General features: G+C 41.8%; 2 protein-coding genes across 2 annotated transcripts in view; one reads left to right on the forward strand and one right to left on the reverse strand.

The window, feature by feature from the left end:
• Window positions 1–11,116, forward strand: part of LOC128662508 (SH3 and multiple ankyrin repeat domains protein 3) — a 155,322-nt gene extending 144,206 nt beyond the window's left edge. Inside the window, exon 4 of the mRNA XM_053716287.1 lies at window positions 10,949–11,116. Coding sequence (XP_053572262.1) covers window positions 10,949–11,116 — 168 coding nt within the window. The remainder of the gene's footprint in view (window positions 1–10,948) is intronic.
• A 3-nt stretch (window positions 11,117–11,119) lies between these two features.
• The window catches only part of ODF3B (outer dense fiber of sperm tails 3B), an 86,512-nt gene continuing 83,240 nt past the window's right edge, over window positions 11,120–14,391 (reverse strand). The window contains exon 5 of the mRNA XM_053716288.1: window positions 11,120–11,136. Within this exon, the coding sequence (XP_053572263.1) occupies window positions 11,120–11,136 (17 nt within the window). The remainder of the gene's footprint in view (window positions 11,137–14,391) is intronic.

Consider the following 14,391-nt stretch of genomic DNA (forward strand, 5'->3'; position numbering starts at 1 on the left):
ACCCCCCAATGTCACATTACTGATCCGTGTCACATTACCCCTCAGTGTCACATTACTGACCAGTGACATGTTACCCTTCAATGTTACATTATTCATAGTGTCACATAACCCTTCAGTACCACATTACCCTTCTGTGTCAAATCACTACCCTCTGTCAAATTACCCCTCAGTGTCACATTACTGACTAGTTTCACATTACCCCTCAGTGTCACATTACTGACTAGTTTCACATTACCCCTCAGTGTCACTTCCCTCAGTGTCACATGGCTGCCTCGTGCCACATTACCCCTCACTGTCACACTGCTGCTTAGTGTCACATAACCCTTCAGTGTCACATTACCCCTCAGTGTCACATTACTGACCAGTATCACATTACCCCCTAATATTATATTACTGCCTAGTGTCACATTACCCCTTAGTGCCACATTACTGATTAGTGTCACGTTACCCCTCAATGTCACATTATTGACCAGTGTCACGTTACCCCTCAATGTCACATTACTTCCTAGTCTTACATTACCCTTCAGTGTCACATTACTGACCAGTGTCATATTACTGACCAGTGTCACATTATCCCTCAATGTCACATTACTAACCAGTGTCACATTATCCCTCACTGTCACATTACTGACCGGTGAGATGTTATCCCTCAATGTCACATTACTTCCTAGTGTCATATAACCCTTCAGTACCACATTACCCCTCAGTGTCAAATCACTACCCTGTGTCACATTACCCCTCAGTGTCACATTACCCCTCAGTGTCACATTACTGACAAGTGTCACATTACCCCTCAGTGTTACATTACTGCCCAATGTCACATTACCTCTCACTGTCACATTGCTGCTTAGTGTCACATTATCCCTCAGTGTCACATTACTGCCTAGTGTCACATAACATTTCAGTGTCAAATGACTGCCCAGTGTCAAATTACCCCTCAGTGTCACATTACTGCCTAGTATAACTAATACAACCAAAGAGAGTTGCACAAAAGCGCACACTTATGTAGCACTCAAACCCAAATTAATAATAGTAAGTATAGCGTGGTGTATATTTACAAATAATTAAAAAATTAAACTTTAATAGTTATGTATTAAAAATGGGTACACTTTCTCCAACATAGGTGTGTCCGGTCCACGGCGTGATCCTTACTTGTGGGGATATTCTCTTCCCCAACAGGAAATGGCAAAGAGCCCAGCAAAGCTGGTCACATGATCCCTCCTAGGCTCCGCCTACCCCAGTCATTCTCTTTGCCGTTGTACAGGCAACATCTCCACGGAGATGGCTTAGAGTTTTTTAGTGTTTAACTGTAGTTTTTATTATTCAATCAAGAGTTTGTTATTTTAAAATAGTGCTGGTATGTACTATTTACTCTGAAACAGAAAAGAGATGAAGATTTCTGTTTGTAAGAGGAAAATGATTTTAGCAACCGTTACTAAAATCGATGGCTGTTCCACACAGGACTGTTGAGAGGAATTAACTTCAGTTGGGGGAACAGTGAGCAGACTTTTGCTGCTTGAGGTATGACACATTCTAACAAGACGATGTAATGCTGGAAGCTGTCATTTTCCCTATGGGATCCGGTAAGCCATTTTTATTACAGAGTAAATAAGGGCTTCACAAGGGCTTGTTAAGACTGTAGACATTTTCTGGGCTAAATCGATTCATATATAACATATTTAGCCTTGAGGAATCATTTAATATGGGTATTTTTGTAAAATAATATCGGCAGGCACTGTTTTAGACACCTTATTCTCTAGGGGCTTTCCCTAAATCATAGGCAGAGCCTCATTTTCGCGCCGGTATTGCGCACTTGTTTTTGAGAAGCATGACATGCAGTCGCATGTGTGAGGAGCTCTGACACATAAAAAAGACTTTCTGAAGGCGTCATTTGGTATCGTATTCCCCTTTGGGCTTGGTTGGGTCTCAGCAAAGCAGATACCAGGGACTGTAAAGGGGTTAAAGATAAAAACGGCTCTGGTTCCGTTATTTTAAGGGTTAAAGCTTCCAAATTTGGTGTGCAATACTTTTAAGGCTTTAAGACACTGTGGTGAAATTTTGGTGAATTTTGAACAATTCCTTCATACTTTTTCGCAATTGCAGTAATAAAGTGTGTTCAGTTTAAAATTTAAAGTGACAGTAACGGTTTTATTTTAAAACGTTTTTTGTACTTTGTTATCAAGTTTATGCCTGTTTAACATGTCTGAACTACCAGATAGACTGTGTTCTGAATGTGGGGAAGCCAAGGTTCCTTCTCATTTAAATAGATGTGATTTATGTGACACTGAAAATGATGCCCAAGATGATTCCTCAAGTGAGGGGAGTAAGCATGGTACTGCATCATTCCCTCCTTCGTCTACACGAGTCTTGCCCACTCAGGAGGCCCCTAGTACATCTAGCGCGCCAATACTCCTTACTATGCAACAATTAACGGCTGTAATGGATAATTCTATCAAAAACATTTTAGCCAAAATGCCCACTTATCAGCGTAAGCGCGACTGCTCTGTTTTAGATACTGAAGAGCATGAGGACGCTGATGATAATGGTTCTGATATGCCCCTACACCAGTCTGAGGGGGCCAGGGAGGTTTTGTCTGAGGGAGAAATTTCAGATTCAGGGAAAATTTCTCAACAAGCTGAACCCGATGTGATTACATTTAAATTTAAGTTGGAACATCTCCGCGCTCTGCTTAAGGAGGTGTTATCCACTCTGGATGATTGTGAGAATTTGATCATCCCAGAGAAACTATGTAAAATGGACAAGTTCCTAGAGGTCCCGGGGCCCCCAGAAGCTTTTCCTATACCCAAGCGGGTGGCGGACATTGTAAATAAAGAATGGGAAAGGCCCGGTATACCTTTCGTCCCTCCCCCCATATTTAAAAAATTGTTTCCCATGGTCGACCCCAGAAAGGACTTATGGCAGACAGTCCCCAAGGTCGAGGGGGCGGTTTCTACTTTAAACAAACGCACCACTATACCCATAGAAGATAGTTGTGCTTTCAAAGATCCTATGGATAAAAAATTAGAAGGTTTGCTTAAAAAGATGTTTGTTCAGCAAGGTTACCTTCTACAACCAATTTCATGCATTGTCCCTGTCACTACAGCCGCGTGTTTCTGGTTCGATGAGCTAGAAAAGGCGATCGATAGTGATTCTCCTCCTTATGAGGAGATTATGGACAGAATCCGTGCTCTCAAATTGGCTAATTCTTTCACCCTAGACGCCACTTTGCAATTGGCTAGGTTAGCGGCGAAAAATTCTGGGTTTGCTATTGTGGCGCGCAGAGCGTTTTGGTTGAAATCTTGGTCAGCGGATGCGTCTTCCAAGAACAAATTGCTTAACATTCCTTTCAAGGGGAAAACGCTGTTTGGCCCTGACTTGAAAGAGATTATCTCTGATATCACTGGGGGTAAGGGCCACGCCCTTCCTCAGGATAGGTCTTTCAAGGCCAAAAATAAACCTAATTTTCGTCCCTTTCGTAGAAACGGACCAGCCCCAAGTGCTACGTCCTCTAAGCAAGAGGGTAATACTTCTCAAGCCAAGCCAGCCTGGAGACCAATGCAAGGCTGGAACAAGGGAAAGCAGGCCAAGAAGCCTGCCACTGCTACCAAGACAGCATGAAATGTTGGCCCCCGATCCGGGACCGGATCTGGTGGGGGGCAGACTCTCTCTCTTCGCTCAGGCTTGGGCAAGAGATGTTCTGGATCCTTGGGCACTAGAAATAGTCTCCCAAGGTTATCTTCTGGAATTCAAGGGGCCTCCCCCAAGGGGGAGGTTCCACAGGTCTCAATTGTCTTCAGACCACATAAAGAGACAGGCATTCTTACATTGTGTAGAAGACCTGTTAAAAATGGGAGTGATTCATCCTGTTCCATTAGGAGAACAAGGGATGGGGTTCTACTCCAATCTGTTCGTAGTTCCCAAAAAAGAGGGAACGTTCAGACCAATCTTGGATCTCAAGATCCTAAACAAGTTTCTCAAGGTTCCATCGTTCAAAATGGAAACTATTCGAACAATTCTTCCTTCCATCCAGGAAGGTCAATTCATGACCACGGTGGATTTAAAGGATGCGTATCTACATATTCCTATCCACAAGGAACATCATCGGTTCCTAAGGTTCGCATTCCTGGACAAGCATTACCAGTTCGTGGCACTTCCTTTCGGATTAGCCACTGCTCCAAGGATTTTCACAAAGGTACTAGGGTCCCTTCTAGCGGTACTAAGACCAAGGGGCATTGCAGTAGTACCTTACTTGGACGACATTCTGATTCAAGCGTCGTCCCTTCCTCAAGCAAAGGCTCACACGGACATAGTCCTGGCCTTTCTCAGATCTCACGGATGGAAAGTGAACGTAGAAAAGAGTTCTCTATCTCCGTCAACAAGGGTTCCCTTCTTGGGAACAATAATAGACTCCTTAGAAATGAGGATTTTTCTGACAGAGGCCAGAAAAACAAAACTTCTAAACTCTTGTCAAACACTTCATTCCGTTCCTCTTCCTTCCATAGCGCAGTGCATGGAAGTAATAGGTTTGATGGTAGCGGCAATGGACATAGTTCCTTTTGCGCGCATTCATCTAAGACCATTACAACTGTGCATGCTCAGCGGGAAGAATCTCTTCTACCGATAAATATTCTGGAACTGAGAGCGATATTCAATGCTCTCAAGGCTTGGCCTCAGCTAGCAAAGGCCAAGTTCATACGGTTTCAATCAGACAACATGACGACTGTTGCGTACATCAACCATCAGGGGGGAACAAGGAGTTCCCTGGCGATGGAAGAAGTGACCAAAATCATTCAATGGGCGGAGACTCACTCCTGCCACCTGTCTGCAATCCACATTCCAGGAGTGGAAAATTGGGAAGCGGATTTTCTGAGTCGTCAGACATTACATCCGGGGGAGTGGGAACTCCATCCGGAAATCTTTGCCCAAATTACTCAATTGTGGGGCATTCCAGACATGGATCTGATGGCCTCTCGTCAGAACTTCAAGGTTCCTTGCTACGGGTCCAGATCCAGGGATCCCAAGGCGACTCTAGTAGATGCACTAGTAGCACCTTGGACCTTCAAACTAGCTTATGTATTCCCGCCGTTTCCTCTCATCCCCAGGCTGGTAGCCAGGATCAATCAGGAGAGGGCGTCGGTGATCTTGATAGCTCCTGCGTGGCCACGCAGGACTTGGTATGCAGATCTGGTGAATATGTCATCGGCTCCACCATGGAAGCTACCTTTGAGACGAGACCTTCTTGTTCAAGGTCCGTTCGAACATCCGAATCTGGTCTCACTCCAGCTGACTGCTTGGAGATTGAACGCTTGATCTTATCAAAACGAGGGTTCTCAGATTCTGTTATTGATACTCTTGTTCAGGCCAGAAAGCCTGTAACTAGAAAAATTTACCACAAAATATGGAAAAAATATATCTGTTGGTGTGAATCTAAAGGATTCCCTTGGAACAAGGTAAAGATTCCTAAGATTCTATCCTTTCTTCAAGAAGGATTGGAGAAAGGATTATCGGCAAGTTCCTTGAAGGGACAGATTTCTGCCTTGTCTGTGTTACTTCACAAAAAGCTGGCAGCTGTGCCAGATGTTCAAGCCTTTGTTCAGGCTCTGGTTAGAATCAAGCCTGTTTACAAACCTTTGACTCCTCCTTGGAGTCTCAACTTAGTTCTTTCAGTTCTTCAGGGGGTTCCGTTTGAACCCTTGCATTCCGTTGATATTAAGTTATTATCTTGGAAAGTTTTGTTTTTGGTTGCAATTTCTTCTGCTAGAAGAGTTTCAGAATTATCTGCTCTGCAGTGTTCTCCTCCTTATCTGGTTTTCCATGCAGATAAGGTGGTTTTACGTACTAAACCTGGTTTTCTTCCGAAAGTTGTTTCTAACAAAAACATTAACCAGGAGATAGTCGTGCCTTCTTTGTGTCCGAATCCAGTTTCAAAGAAGGAACGTTTGTTGCACAATTTGGATGTTGTTCGCGCTCTAAAATTCTATTTAGATGCTACAAAGGATTTTAGACAAACATCTTCCTTGTTTGTTGTTTATTCTGGTAAAAGGAGAGGTCAAAAAGCAACTTCTACCTCTCTCTCTTTTTGGATTAAAAGCATCATCAGATTGGCTTATGAGACTGCCGGACGGCAGCCTCCTGAAAGAATCACAGCTCATTCCACTAGGGCTGTGGCTTCCACATGGGCCTTCAAGAACGAGGCTTCTGTTGATCAGATATGTAGGGCAGCGACTTGGTCTTCACTGCACACTTTTACCAAATTTTACAAGTTTGATACTTTTGCTTCTTCTGAGGCTATTTTTGGGAGAAAGGTTTTGCAAACCGTGGTGCCTTCCATTTAGGTGACCTGATTTGCTCCCTCCCTTCATCCGTGTCCTAAAGCTTTGGTATTGGTTCCCACAAGTAAGGATGACGCCGTGGACCGGACACACCTATGTTGGAGAAAACAGAATTTATGTTTACCTGATAAATTACTTTCTCCAACGGTGTGTCCGGTCCACGGCCCGCCCTGGTTTTTTAATCAGGTCTGATAATTTATTTTCTTTAACTACAGTCACCACGGTATCATATGGTTTCTCCTATGCAAATATTCCTCCTTTACGTCGGTCGAATGACTGGGGTAGGCGGAGCCTAGGAGGGATCATGTGACCAGCTTTGCTGGGCTCTTTGCCATTTCCTGTTGGGGAAGAGAATATCCCCACAAGTAAGGATGACGCCGTGGACCGGACACACCGTTGGAGAAAGTAATTTATCAGGTAAACATAAATTCTGTTTTTTAAGTGTACCCATTTTTAATACATAACTATTAAAGTTTACAATAAGTATCACAATACTGCCCAGTATCACAATACTGCCCAGTATCACAATACTGCCCAGTATCACAATACTGCCCAGTATCACAATACTGCCCAGTATCACAATACTGCCCAGTATCACAATACTGCCCAGTATCACAATACTGCCCAGTATCACAATACTGCCCAGTATCACATTACCCCCAGTATCACATTACCCCCAGTGTCACATTACCCCCAGTGTCACATTACCCCCTAGTGTCACATTACTGACTAGTGTCACATTACTAACCAGTGTCACGTTACCCCTCAATGTCACATTATTGACCAGTGTCACGTTACCCCTCAATGTCACATTACTTCCTAGTTTCACATTATCCTTCAGTTTCACATGACTGCCTAGTGTCACATAACCCTTCAATTTCACATGACTGCCTAGTGTCACATAACCCTTCAGTGTCACATGACTGCCCAGTGTCATATTATCCCTCAGTGCCACATTACTGACCAGTGTCACATTACCCCTCAGTGTCACATTACTGCCTAACATTGAGTGGACTACTAACTTTTCCCTCTGGGCTAGTAGCTTTTAGCCCCTGAATAGTACATCATAGTGATATGTTTCCACCCCTGCTGCCTAGTGTCAAAAAACACTTCATTGTCACATGACTGACCAGTGTCACATTACCCCTCAGTGTCACATAACCCCTCAGTGTCACATTACTGACCAGTGTCACACTACTGCCCAGTATCACATTACCCCCTAATGTCACATTACTGCCTAGTGTTACATAACACTTCAGTGTCACATGGCAGCCAAGTGTAACATTACTGCCCAGTGTCACATAACCCTTCAGTGTCGCATAACTGCCCAGTGTCACATTACCCTCAGTGTCACATAACCCCTCAGTGTCACATTACTGCTAGTGTCACATTACCCCTCAGTGTCAAATGACTGCCCACTTTCACATTACCTCTCATTGTGACATTACTTCCCAGTGTCACATTACCCCTCAGTGTCAAATGACTTCCCAGTTTCACATTACTCCTCAGTCACATGACTGTCCAGTTTCACATTACCCCTCAGTGTCACATTACTGCCTAGTGTCACATAACCCTTCACTGTCACATTACTCCTCAGTGTCACATTACTGCCCAGTATCACATTACCCCCCCAATGTCACATTACTGATCCGTGTCACATTACCCCTCAGTGTCACATTACTGACTAGTGACATGTTACCCTTCAATGTCACATTATTCATAGTGTCACATAACCCTTCAGTACCACATTACCCTTCTGTGTCAAATCACTACCCTCTGTCAAATTACCCCTCAGTGTCACATTACTGACTAGTTTCACATTACCCCTCAGTGTCACTTCCCTCAGTGTCACATGACTGCCTAGTGCCACATTACCCCTCACTGTCACACTGCTGCTTAGTGTCACATAACCCTTCAGTGTCACATTACCCCTCAGTGTCACATTACTGACCAGTATCACATTACCCCCTAATATCATATTACTGCCTTGTGTCACATTACCCCTTAGTGCCACATTACTGATTAGTGTCACGTTACCCCTCAATGTCACATTATTGACCAGTGTCACGTTACCCCTCAATGTCACATTACTTCCTAGTGTTACATTACCCTTCAGTGTCACATTACTGACCAGTGTCATATTACTGACCAGTGTCACATTATCCCTCAATTTCACATTACTAACCAGTGTCACATTATCCCTCACTGTCACATTACTGACCGGTGACATGTTATCCCTCAATGTCACATTACTTCCTAGTGTCACATAACCCTTCAGTACCACATTACCCCTCAGTGTCAAATCACTACCCTGTGTCACATTACCCCTCAGTGTCACATTACCCCTCAGTGTCACATTACTGACAAGTGTCACATTACCCCTCAGTGTTACATTACTGCCTAATGCCACATTACCCCTCACTGTCACATTACTGCCCAGTGTCACATTACCTCTCACTGTCACATTGCTGCTTAGTGTCACATTATCCCTCAGTGTCACATTACTGCCTAGTGTCACATAACATTTCAGTGTCAAATGACTGCCCAGTGTCAAATTACCCCTCAGTGTCACATTACTGCCTAGTATAACTAATACAACCAAAGAGAGTTGCACAAAAGCGCACACTTATGTAGCACTCAAACCCAAATTAATAATAGTAAGTATAGCGTGGTGTATATTTACAAATAATTAAAAAATTAAACTTTAATAGTTATGTATTAAAAATGGGTACACTTTTTAAGTGTACCCATTTTTAATACATAACTATTAAAGTTTACAATAAGTATCACAATACTGCCCAGTATCACAATACTGCCCAGTATCACATTACCCCCAGTGTCACATTACCCCCCAGTGTCACATTACCCCCTAGTGTCACATTACTGCCTAGTGTCACATTACTAACCAGTGTCACATTACTGACCAGTGTCATATTATCCCTCAGTGCCACATTACTGACCAGTGTCACATTACCCCTCAGTGTCACATTACTGCCTAACATTGAGTGGACTACTAACTTTTCCCTCTGGGCTAGTAGCTTTTAGCCCCTGAATAGTACATCATAGTGATATGTTTCCACCCCTGCTGCCTAGTGTCAAAAAACACTTCATTGTCACATGGCTGCCCACTGTCACATGACTGACCAGTGTCACATGACTGACCAGTGTCACATTACCCCTCAGTGCCACATAACCCCTCAGTGTCACATTACTGCCTAGTGTCACATTACCCCTCAATGTCAAATGACTGCCCTGTTTCACATTACCTCTCAGTGTCACATTACTTCCTAGTGTCACATTACCCCTCAGTGTCAAATGACTTCCCAGTTTCACATTACTCCTCAGTCACATTACTGCCCAGTTTCACATTGCCCCTCAGTGTCACATGACTTTCCAGTGTCGCATTACCCCTCAGTGTCAGATGAATTTCCAGTGTCACATTACCCCTCAGTGTCACATTATTGCTTAGTGTCACATAACCCTTCAGTGTCACATTAACCCTCTGTGTCACATTACGGCCTAGTGTCACATTATCCTGCTCTGTGTCATATTATCTGTCTGTGTCAGATTACCCCTCAGTGTCACATAAACCTTTAGTATCACATTACCGCCTGGTGTCATATTACCCGTCTGTGTCACGTTACCCCTTGTGTCACATTAACCTTCATTGTCACATTACTGCCTTATGTCACATTACCCCTCTGTGTCACAACACCCCTTAGTGTCACATGATCTGTCTGTGTCATATAACTCCTCAGTGTCACATTACTGCCTAGTGTCGTATTATCCGTCTGTGTCACATTACTGCTTAATGTCACATTACCCCTTGTTGTTACCTTATCCCTCAGTGTCATATTATAGCTTGGTATCATATTACATCCTAGTGTCCCATTACCCACCTGTGTCACATTAACCCTCAGTGTCACATTACAGCTTGGTGTCACATTACAGCTTTGTTTTACATGGCAGCCCAGTGTCACCTTACTGCAGTGTGTCACATTACAGCACAGATTCACATTAAAGTCCTGTGTCAATTTACTGCCTAGTGCCACATTACCCCTCAGTGTCATATTACAGCTTGATATCACATTACAGCCTAGTGTCACATTACCCCTCTGTGTCACATTAACACTCATTATCACATTACAGCTTAGTGTCACATTACAGCTTGTGTTACATTATAGCTTTGTTTCACATGGCATTACCCAGTGTCACTTTACTGCCTAGTGTCATATTACCCCTCAGTGTCATATTACCCCTCAGTGTCACATCACAGCTTGGTATCACATTACAGCTTGTATTACATTACAGCTTGTATTACATTATAGCTTTGTTTCACATGGCAGCCCACTGCAGTGTGTTGCATTACTGAAGTGTGTCACATTTAAAGCATATCATTCATTAACATCTCAGTGTCAAATGACAGTCCATGGTCACATGGCAGCTCAGTGTCACAAGGCAGCCCAGCGTAACATTACTGCAGTGTATCACATTGAAGCACAGCACTCATTAACATCTCAGTGTCACATTACAGCTACTTATTACATTACAGTTTGGTGTCACGTTACAGTTTATTGCCTTTTATAGCACTTCTCAATTTTGTCTCCTATTTTCAGGGTAATCTGAAAAAGTTCATGGATTACATTCAGATGCAGAATATTGAGAAGGTTACCAGACTCCTGGAGAGAGGCCTGGACCCCAACTACCAGGACCCAGACACAGGAGGTAAGAGATCCTGGGGTCCACACAGGTATAACATGAACATGTCAAGTAGGTGTCACTAAGCTCTAATCATTAATTGACCCTAAAAACACAAGAGGTCAGAGCTACAAAGTAAAGCATCCATAGCATGAGTATAAATAAGTACCAGCATCCATAGCATGAGTATAAATAAGTACCAGCAGCCATAGCAAGAATATAAATAAGTACCAGCAGCCATAGCATGAGTATAAATAAGTACCAGCAGCCATAGCAAGAGTATAAATAAGTATCAGCAGCCATAGCATGAGTATAAATAAGTACCAGCAGCCATAGCATGAGTATAAATAAGTACCAGCAGCCATAGAATGAGTATAAATAAGTACCAGCAGCCATAGCATGAGTATAAATAAGTATCAGCAGCCATAGCATGAGTATAAATAAGTACCAGCAGCCATAGCAAGAGTATAAATAAGTATCAGCAGCCATAGCATGAGTATAAATAAGTACCAGCAGCCATAGCATGAGTATAAATAAGTACCAGCAGCCATAGAATGAGTATAAATAAGTACCAGCAGCCATAGCATGAGTATAAATAAGTACCAGCAGCCATAGCATGAGTATAAATAAGTACCAGCAGCCATAGCAAGAGAATAAATAAGTACCAGCAGCCATAGCATGAGTATAAATAAGTACCAGCAGCCATAGCATGAGTATAAATAAGTACCAGCAGCCATAGCATGAGTATAAATAAGTACCAGCAGCCATAGCATGAGTATAAATAAGTACCAGCATCCATAGCATGAGTATAAATAAGAACCAGTAGCCATAGCAGAAGTATAAATAAGTACCAGCAGCCATAGCATGAGTATAAATAAGTACCAGCAGCCATAGCATGAGTATAAATAAGTACCAGCAGCCTAAGCATGAGTATAAATAAGTACCAGCAGCCATAGCATGAGTATAAATAAGTACCAGCAGCCATAGCATGAGTATAAATAGGTACCAGCAGCCATAGCATGAGTATAAATAAGTACCAGCAGCCATAGCATGAGTATAAATAAGTACCAGCAGCCATAGCATGAGTATAAATAAGTACCAGCAGCCATAGCATGAGTATAAATAAGTACCAGCAGCCATAGCATGAGTGTAAATAAGTACCAGCATCCATAGCATGAGTATAAATAAGTACCAGCATCCATAGCATGAGTATAAATAAGTACCAGCATCCATAGCATGAGTATAAATAAGTACCAGCAGCCATAGCAAGAGTATAAATATGTTCCAGCATCCATAGCATGAGTATAAATAAGTACCAGCAGCCATAGCAAGAGTATAAATATGTACCAGCATCCATAGCATGAGTATAAATAAGTACCAGCAGCCATAGCATGAGTATAAATAAGTACCAGCAGCCATAGCATGAGTATAAATAAGTACCAGCAGCCTTAGCATGAGTGTAAATATGTACCAGCATACATAGCATGAGTGTAAATTAGTACCAGCATCCATAGCATGAGTATAAATAAATACCAGCAGCTATAGCATGAGTATAAATAAGTACCAGCAGCCATAGCATGAGTGTAAATTAGTACCAGCAGCCATAGCATGAGTATAAATAAATACCAGCAGCTATAGCATGAGTATAAATAAGTACCAGCAGCCATAGCATGAGTCTTTAAATAGGAACTAATATAGCACTAATATAGTATTATGTTCAAGTACAGTAGCAAGGGTATGATTTATATAGTAATATTTACAAGAGTACTGTAGGAAGGGTGTGACTTATATAGTATTATGTACAAGAGTACTGTAGGAAGGGTGTGACTTATATAGTATTATGTACAAGAGTACTGTAGGAAGGGTGTGATTTATATAGTATTATGTACAAGTACTGTAGAAAGGGTGTGACTTATATAGTATTATGTACAAGTACTGTAGGAAGGGTGTGACTTATATTGTATTATGTACAAGAACTGTAGGAAGGGTGTGACTTATATAGTATTATGTACAAGAGTACTGTAGGAAGGGTGTGACTTATATTGTATTATGTACAAGAACTGTAGGAAGGGTGTGACTTATATTGTATTATGTACAAGAACTGTAGGAAGGGTGTGACTTATATTGTATTATGTACAAGAACTGTAGGAAGGGTGTGACTTATATAGTATTATGTACAAGAGAACTGTAGGAAGGGTGTGACTTATATTGTATTATGTACAAGTACTGTAGGAAGTGTGTGACTTATATAGTATTATGTACAAGTACTGTAGGAAGGGTGTGACTTATATTGTATTATGTACAAGAACTGTAGGAAGGGTGTGACTTATATAGTATTATGTACAAGAACTGTAGGAAGGGTGTGACTTATATAGTATTATGTACAAGTACTGTAGAAAGGGTGTGACTTATATAGTATTATGTACAAGTACTGTAGGAAGGGTGCGACTTATATAGTATTATGTACAAGAACTGTAGGAAGGGTGTGACTTATATAGTATTATGTACAAGTACTGTAGGAAGGGTGTGACTTATATAGTATTATGTACAAGTACTGTAGGAAGGGTGTGACTTATATAGTTTTATGTACAAGTACTGTAGGAAGAGTGTGACTTATATAGTATTATGTACAAGAGTACTGTAGGAAGGGTGTGACTTATATAGTATTATGTACAAGTACTGTAGGAAGGGTGTGACTTATATAGTATTATGTACAAGTACTGTAGGAAGGGTGTGACTTATATAGTATTATGTACAAGTACTGTAGGAAGGGTGTGACTTATATAGTATTATGTACAAGTACTGTAGGAAGGGTGTGACTTATATAGTTTTATGTACAAGTACTGTAGGAAGAGTGTGACTTATATAGTATTATGTACAAGAGTACTGTAGGAAGAGTGTGACTTATATAGTATTATGTACAAGAGTACTGTAGGAAGGGTGTGACATATAGTATTATGTACAGGTACTGCAGGAAGGGTGTGACATATAGTATTATGTACAAGTACTGTAGGAAGGGTGTGACTTATATAGTTTTATGTACAAGTACTGTAGGAAGGGTGGGACTTATACAGGGAGTGCAGAATTATTAGGCAAATGAGTATTTTGACCACATCATCCTCTTTATGCATGTTGTCTTACTCCAAGCTGTATAGGCTCGAAAGCCTACTTCCAATTAAGCATATTAGGTGATGTGCATCTCTGTAATGAGAAGGGGTATGGTCTAATGACATCAACACCCTATATCAGGTGTGCATAATTATTAGGCAACTTCCTTTCCTTTGGCAAAATGGGTCAAAAGAAGGACTTGACAGGCTCAGAAAAGTCAAAAATAGTGAGATATCTTGCAGAGGGATGCAGC

The sequence above is a fragment of the Bombina bombina genome, chromosome 6, assembly GCF_027579735.1.
Source record: "Bombina bombina isolate aBomBom1 chromosome 6, aBomBom1.pri, whole genome shotgun sequence".
NCBI classification, from domain to species: Eukaryota; Metazoa; Chordata; class Amphibia; order Anura; family Bombinatoridae; genus Bombina; species Bombina bombina.